The 8,660-nt window shown below is 33.0% G+C and overlaps 1 protein-coding gene across 2 annotated transcripts in view; it reads left to right on the top strand.

Moving 5' to 3' along the window:
• Positions 1-7,256, top strand: part of PPP2R5C (protein phosphatase 2 regulatory subunit B'gamma) — a 32,808-nt gene extending 25,552 nt beyond the window's left edge. Inside the window, exons 12-13 of one of the 2 annotated variants that reach the window (XM_010171983.1) lie at positions 1,892-2,008; positions 4,602-7,256. In XM_010171983.1, coding sequence (XP_010170285.1) covers positions 1,892-2,008; positions 4,602-4,733 — 249 coding nt within the window. In that variant the 3' untranslated portion in view covers positions 4,734-7,256. The remainder of the gene's footprint in view (positions 1-1,891; positions 2,009-4,601) is intronic. The other variant, XM_029085951.1, reaches the window with a different exon arrangement.
• The last annotated feature ends 1,404 nt before the right edge of the window (positions 7,257-8,660 follow it).

The raw sequence follows: 8,660 nt of genomic DNA, 5'->3' as shown, positions 1-8,660 counted from the left end.
CTGAACCTGCACTTCAGGTTCTTACTAAAACAGAAACATCCTTTCAGGCATTACTAGAACTGAATGTAACTGAAATTTTGATAAGAAACAAAAGTTCCTTTAGACTATTCATTATATTTTGAAATTATGAGAGAAGGGGGTGGTTTGGCTTGGTGATTTTGGTTTTTTTCCCCTCTACTTACTTTGCTTGGAGAATTTTGCCAGTTTTCCTTTATCTTGATCATACTGATTTCTGCTATGGGCAAAAAACCTCCAAACATTTCAACTGCTTTCCAGCTGGAATTTTACTATACTGCAGCAAGAAACTTACTGTACTGTATCTTTCCAGCATCATCTGACTGAGTTTGGAAGTAGTGGAAGATGGAGTAACAGTACTCTATAAACAGAAGTGGGACACTTTATGATCTCAGTGCTATTTTTAAAACAGAAAGTATGGGGTCATCCTCTTTTCTAAGGAGGAGGAAATTCATAAATGTGTTCTTCCTCTTGTGGCATTTCTCAGGGAACAATGACTAAACTGCTCAAATAAAATTTGTTAAAATTAAGCAATATGTCAGATGACAACAGATCAGTTAATCAAAAAAGAACCATTCATATGAAAGCAGCAAGCAATTGACTTTCAGTGACAAAACATTCCTTTAATCAGATAAGCTATACAAAAGCCTTACTTGAAGAGTACTTGATATATGTGGTCATTTGCTATCACAAATGATGAACTATTGCATGTCTGGCTAAATAAGGAAATTGACTTTTAGTATTAAAATTCAGAGTTCTACAGTGTAAATTTCCTTTTCTTCCCAAGTAATTTTTTGTAACTGTGTTCATTTTCTGAAACTGGTTAGCACAGCCTGTATACAGTATGTTCTGCGTAGTGTGCTTGGAGAGCTAATAATTGGAAGCAATTTAAAATAAAAATTACTAATTCGAACACTGAGTGCTCCACGGAATTGATAAAAGGATATAAATGCTTTTTGCACTCTATATAATGGATTTTTAAGTAGTTTTATTTTTCCTGGAATTTTTATTAACTTTCTATTTGTCTAATTACTGACAGTTCTTGTTGTTCAGAGCTGTTCCTGACTCTGCATGACACAAGAATACATTTAAAGATTTTTAAATTGTTATAATTGTATTAGTTAAATCCTTGCTATCAGGTTTTTTCTGTTTTGTCTCATCTGCATTAAGTTATTGGTATACTCAGATACTAAAATATTTATGAGGAAAAATGGATGAAAAAGTGTGTGTGTGGTTGTAAATTAGTTTTAATTTCAAGACCACATACACCTCATCTGAATTAAAATAGAATTTAAAATATTAGGATTGCTGTACAGTAAGCTTTTTAGATACTATGTTTTTACAAGTTTTTTTTTTTTTTTTAATTTATTCCCAAAGGACTTTAATGGCTATTCTACTTTCTAAAGACAGAAAAGCTTAATATTTTGTTTTGAAATAATTTGAAATTTATATTAACCATATTTGGCCTTTTAACACTGTATTTTCTCTTCCAACACAAAATTGCACCAGAAAGTAAAATCATTGTCTTTGGGTTGCTATGCTGTTCACAAATCACTAGACAATGTATTAATAAGGTTTCAGATAAATTATTGCCAAAGTAGACATTCAATACTGGCAAAACCTGAATGTTTTAAAATTCAGTCTCAGATATCAAAGCATATTTTTTTTGTATTCTGACTGTATTTTTCAACAGGACATTTCTGCCAAGTGAAAGTATTGGAGTTCTATTTTAAAATTTATTACTTGGTGCCTGGAAGTATAAGATATATAAGCTAATATCAAATAATTAATCATATCATTCAAATGCTCAAATACACTCTTAGTATTTAGGTATTACCATGAAGCATTATTATTTTAACATTTTGCATTTTATTAGTACCCAACATATAGTGACACAAGTTTGCTGAACAGTCCTGTTGCAATGGAAACAGATGGACCTTTAATTGAAGATTTGCAGATGCTGAAAAAGACAGTGAAAGAAGAGGCTTGTCAGGTAAAGCCATGTGGAGGATAACAAAGTACTCTAAATGATTAATTACCATTTTTTTAAAGTGGCTGTTAATAATAGATGTAAACTTGGGTTTTCTTTTCAGCCCTGTAACCATTTATTCTAGAGTAATAAACTTCATTAGAGCTCCTACTTTTTGATACAGTAGTACTGTAGCAGCCAGGAATATGGTGTTACATTTCTCATGCCTGTGAATCTGCTGTATCGTCTCTTGACATTTCTTCTTCAACGGAAACTTTCTCTTTTTTTCCACTTAGAAATAGCTTTTTGTGGGAACAAAAATGGGAACAATTATTATGCTTTAAGGATACTTAAAATGACAGGCTAAAATCTACCACATCATGTTCTATTCTCTTCTCTGCACAACAGTTTTGTTTTCTCATAAGGAAAACTTACATAAAATACAGCCAGATTCTAGTGATGATTTTTGTTTGCTTGTTATTCAGAGCCTCCTTAGTGGCTACAGCTATTATGTTTCGAAAAAACACGTAAAGTGTGCATTTGACTTGCCCACTCATGGGTCTTCTTTCTTAGTCCACCATCTGTCATGTTCCATTGCTTACTACAGGGCAAGGACTCTGAAGGTCATTCCAGTCTTTTAATCTTTCACTAATGCTTAGTGATCTTCAAGTATTTTTAATTTAACTTTAGTTAAGTAGAACTGGAATCCTGACATTCAAACTAGAAGTTTAAACTTGTAACTAATAGAAAATGGAGAGGTGCCAGGGAGCAGTATCACTAAGATGTCTGGTGGGAATATCAGCAATATTAATATCTCTAAATACAGCAAAGTTTATGACCAGAGAAATTATCCGGAGCTGAAAAACTGGTTGAGATCAGAGATAAAAATCTGTTAATTTGAACCAATGTATCAAACAAGAAATTTAGTAAAAATAAGCATATGGTCAACCTAACCTTCTGCATTACTTTCTTAAAATTACAGTGTCATTATCCTGCAAGATTATATTTTATTTATTATTTGTACTATGGCATTTTGAATGAAGGAAAAAAATTATTTTGATGAAAGAAGAAATGCTGGAGTATCTCCAAGATACTCCATGCTCAGTGATTGCTCTTTTTTAAACGCTTATCTCTGGAATGGAACCCTGTGCATTACATGTAAATCTTGGTGGCTGAATTACATGCCTATCCAGGGCAATGCATGAGGGTTAGAGCTAGTCTGTGAGAAGCACTGGGCTTATTGTTTCTAAACCTCTGCCTTTCTTCAGACCTTGGATAGCTTAGCCAGGCCCACGTGATGGGGTGAGGGCCCTCCTTACACTAGCTCCAGAGCCTACAACCACTTTTAGTGGAGAAAGGTACTTATAAGATTGTTGAAAAAAGAACCCAAATACTGATCAATGTGTTGATGGTAATGTCCATCTTTTCTGTGCTGTTTCCTAGTGCATAACCATTTACTCAAGGTTTATGAGACCTTGGTTCACTTTCCATCCTGACCACAGGGAATTAAACTTCATAATTCCTAACTCTTAAGTGTTCTTAGTATTAGTTCTAGAAGAAAAACAGCCAAAGTATGACTGTATACTAGTGGTTGGGACAAGCAGTTAAGAACAAAGTTCCCAGTCCCAGCTGCTGGAAGTGTTTGGGAATTTGGGTCAGTATTATACCATATAATAAAATGCACAATCAGTAATGGCAGCCCAAACTAAAACCAAGGTTTGGGTTTTTTTTTTTAAATTTAAATAATTATTTAAAATAAATTATTTTTTTTTATAAAACTTCAGAAGTTAGGAACTATGTAAAAATTATATAGTTTCAGTGAAAGTAAGATTCATGACAGATGTTAGCAATGTAGCAGAATGTCCATACTGAAGAGGTGATGGAATGACTGAGGAAAGTAGACCAGGAATTTTTTTTCTATAACAATTTGAGCATTTTCAGTGAATACTCTTTGCTACAATAAAATAAGACCAACATGACTGATTTACTTTTTGAACATGCTAGTAAATCAATGGCTGAATAAAAGCCAATCAGTTTTTATAAGAACTTTTTTTATAAAAGAACATGAATAAACATAATTGATCTAACAGGCAAGTTAGGGTAGATGAGACAGACATGGGAGCAATATAAAGATGCCATTATATAGTTTAAAGATACTTGTAGAGGAATACTGTCTGGTTTTGAGAGAACATCAGTAAAATAAAACAGCAGAACCTTAAGTTCTCAGGTATGTGACTAGTGCAAGTAATTGGAAGCATGGAAAAAAAACTTAAAATCATTTATCTTACATAGAGAGACATACAAAATTAAAAATAAGTTAAAAGTTGATAATTTTATTTTGTAAAATGTTATTAAGTGATTAAGTGTGGTAGTAATGTCATGATTGCTAATAACTTAGAATTTGTTAGCTGTTTCTAATTTTTCCTCTTAGCAAAAAAATAATTTCAAGACTTTAAACTAGGTAGCTGGTGGGGTAAAGAGGAGAAAGTATAAATTTTCTCCCATGTGTTTTTTCTTTCTTTTCCCATAAGTGAATATAGTGATGTGCAGGAAATATTTTTAAGTAGTTGTTTAGTAATAAATATTTTTGGCCAACTTTGTTCTATTTCTATTTCAGGCACAGAAAGATCAGAAAAAAGATCGTCCTCTTGTGCGACGCAAGTCAGAACTGCCTCAGGATATCTATACCATGAAAGCCTTGGAATCACATTGCAGAGCTGATGAATTAATATCACATGATGGGCATTAATATATCACAGTGACATATTATTTTGGAGTAAAAGTTTGGGTTTTTTTCTGGACTCGGTTCTACAGTAGAACTTACTTTTTTGTGCCATACCAATCAGTTACACACAAAGTCAAAGCTTTCTTCAACCCAGTTCTGTAGGCAATAATAGAGTATGCAGCTCAAGATTAGTAGTTCAAACAATGGTAAATTACCCAATTCCATTAGCAGAATATTGGGTTGACTATAATCAAGTGGACACAATTTCCTGGAGGTGTTGTCATAGTACCAGCTAGCTGATAACATGCAGTTTTTATAGTCATATTTGAGAAAAGCATTCTATAAACTCTTTTTTGTCTAAATAAGTGAATGACCAATAGTTGGTACTAATGATAAATGTGTGTTTTCAAAAGTAAAATTATTTCAAATTTAAGTATTAAACTTTTTGTAGGATTTCTCAACTTTACAGCTGTTTCCACATTATTGCTGTCTTGTAATACCAGCAGTTTTGAAAATACACAGTTACTGTTTCGTATTTTAAAACATGGCTTACAAACTGGTAACTTTCATGACAATCCTCAATCATCATTCCTTTCTAAGAATTCTGTAAATTTATTTCTCCTTTACTTAGGATAAAGATATATATATATCTATATATACCATGTCCTAACACTTTATGTATATTTAAAGCCATATTTTCCAGTCTTTAATGTATAATACGGCACCAGTATTCCAGATATGAAAATTTGTTTACTATGACTGGGAATAGACTGAATATAAAGTTTCATTTTAAGTTTTTTCAAGTCACTAAAATACTCTTTCACTGTTTTCTCCCTTATCTGAGCTTTTAATACTCAGCGTTTTTCTTGGGCTCTAGGAGTTCAATATTCTTTGGCAGATATTATGCGTGATTTCAGTTGCATCAGTTTTTATCTGAAAGATGAACATAACCTTTCAGGAAACACAACATCACAGGCTTATTAAAATAAGAAAAATAACAGACCCTTGAATTCCATTCTGCTTCTTCTTAAATGAGTCTAAGAGCTGAGGAGATAGTGAGCATAATTTTACCGTGAAAATATTTTTGTGGTTGTTGTAAAGAGCACATGTGCTGCAAATTCACCTCACAAGCGAACTGAAAATGCATCTGAGTTGCTGATGATCTTCAAATGCTGCTATATATTCCACAAGATTACTTGCATGTAATGAGCTTTTTGTTGTAGATGGAAAAGCACGGGAGGAAAATCTCTTTAAAAATATAGTGCTTTGTCTTCAATATTTGATTTCTCTCAGGGTGGCCAGTATTTTGACTTACTTATCCTGCTTACAAGCTGTTGGAAATGTGTTCTGCTATTCTAAATGGGTGATTAGTTTCTTTTGTCTCTGGCAGTAACATGATATAACTTAATGTTTAATGTCTTGATGCATAAAGAGATAAAAATGTGGCTTCTTTAAAAATAGTTTTGTTTTACTTTTTAAGGAAGTATAACGTCTCCTGCATCCATTAAAAAAAAAAAAAATTGAGCAAAGCAGACATTCATAGTAACCTTGTGCAGATGTAGTGCCTGCTGTTCGGTGGTTGCATTTAACATTCAAGTTCCAATATTTGTTACATTGTCTATTGGAAGAAAATTGTGGGTGGTAAATATTGGCTTGCAACAACTAAATTTAAAGACCAACCCAACCTTTAAGTGGAATGTCCACTGTCTCTGAAAACATTTCCTGTAAAACTTGAAAAAGAGTATGCTTTACCATTAGGTTAAACTATATTAAAACAGTTTAAAGATGCCTTCTCCTTTTGAGGGAAAAAGGGTGCTTTTTTAATTGTGTAAAGCAATGTCTATGTATTTTGATATACCATTGTTTGAACTTCCATCTTTAGCTGGTAGATTATCAGTTACCTTTGATTTTGGGTGTTCAGTATGTTTGTGCAAGAGGTTGCTGAAAGGAATTATTCTTACGTTACCCAAGGAAAAAAAACCTTGTATATCAATGTTTGATTGTGTGACGCTCAACGTATAAGAACATCTTTCACTGTCTAGATTTTTTTTCTGTTCTTTATTGAAGAAAAACACTCACCAAAAAGGGAAATATTCTGGTATTTTTAAAGGCTTAAAGCTCACCATAAATTAATATTTGAGGTTTTGGGCCACTGAATATTTGCTTAGGCAATATTCCAAAATCTATCACCACTAATGGTTTAGCATGTTTATTTTCAATATTTATATACTTCTTATAATCCTGTACTAAACCATTCTAAAACTAATACATCAAAAAAAAAAAAAAGGTAGAATTTTGGTGATTGTTGTTCTTCATAAAGTTCTGTGTCTGACACCTTTCCCCTGTTTTCCAAAATTAGACCTGTACATCAGGAATGTCAAAAGTAATATTACAAGTGTCTTTTTAGTGTGGCTTTAGTATGGCTTCATTTTAATATTGTACATACATTGTACCTTGTTTTATGGTAATAAGTAATAAAAATGTAGACTTCATATTTTGTACAGAATCGTCCTATGTACAGAATAAAAAGTTCCTAGAAACAGCAAAAATAGGTAAGTGGCACAATTATTTTTCATTAGACAATATCTGTAACATTATGCGTTAGTGGAATGTTAAGTTCAAATGTACCTACATATTTTTTAACATTTTGTAATTCAGTTTTTTGTTCTGGCATTGTTTCTGAAGAACTTCATACACCTGCCATTTAATATGCTTTTATCTAATTTTAAAACTTTAAAAAAAAAATGGTGTATTATATGGACAAATAAAGAAAATGTGAATTTTACTTGCTCATCATGAAACTAAATTTAGCACAGGATGTTTGGGAGTGTGTCCAGAATATCATTGTTTGCAGAATCAGCTGTACAAATTAAAATCATTTTATAAATTTCACAAAAGAAAAAAAAAAATTATGGAAAGGCCATTAGTGAAAAAACTGGAATAATTCAGCAGAAACAACAGCCTTCACTTTTAGAACAACTATCCATACTGAAAGGAATTTGATAAATCTTTAATCTACAAATATGAAAACCACACCTTTCGCACCATAGTATTTTCCCCTGTAGCACTGCTGTATTGATGGGTGTGGTGGTTTAATTTGGCTGGCAGCCAAACACCCAACAGCCATTCACTCATTCACCCCCCCAAGGAAACAGGTGAGAGAATTGGAGGGGTAAAGGTAAGGAGACTCATAAGTTGAGATAAGAACAATTTAATAATTTAAATAAAATAAAACTTAAAATAATCATTACAATAATAATTGTAATAATAGTAATAATGAAATATACAAATGAGTGATGCACAGTGCAATTGCTCATCACCTGCTGACCAAGCCTGGCTCGTTCCTAGATAATGATACTGGAGAAGTACTGGAAGAACAAGAGCCTGAGAGACCCTCATTAATACACTGAACGGGACGTTACATGATCTAGAATATCCCTTTGGCATATCCAAATGCCAATTTCACCCCCCCAGTCCTTTGCACTACAGACTAACAAAACACAGGGAATTTGGGAAGTCCTTCTTCTTCTACAGACAATTGAAAAAAATAGTATGTTATCAATGTTCTTCTTATAACAGATCCCATACTGAAACCAAACTACAGCGCTATTCTGGCTACTAAGAACACAACTAGCTGTATCCCAGCTGAAAACCAGGACAACAGGCTTCAAGTGAAATAGCCATAAAATCAGAGATTATGGTGTGGTAGGTGATAAGTGGTCAGGTGACAAGGATGTAGGAATAAAACTTAACTCTGCAGTAGGAATTGTCTTCCCTCTGGAATCCATAAAAGTCTTCAAAAGAACCAAGGAAATTGCTCACATAAAGCTCATTTTCAGTAAGTGGTGGGGTTTGGGGGGGTCAGGGTGTAAGCCTGGGATCAATATCTGACTACTGATGAGTTATATATGTAAGATTTGAGTTATAAATTAAGCCTTTGCATACCGGAAG

The sequence above is a fragment of the Antrostomus carolinensis genome, unplaced genomic scaffold, assembly GCF_000700745.2.
Source record: "Antrostomus carolinensis isolate BGI_N321 unplaced genomic scaffold, ASM70074v2 scaffold557, whole genome shotgun sequence".
NCBI classification, from domain to species: Eukaryota; Metazoa; Chordata; class Aves; order Caprimulgiformes; family Caprimulgidae; genus Antrostomus; species Antrostomus carolinensis.
Note: the sequence above shows the minus strand (reverse complement) of the source record. Positions and strands in the feature narration are given on the sequence as shown.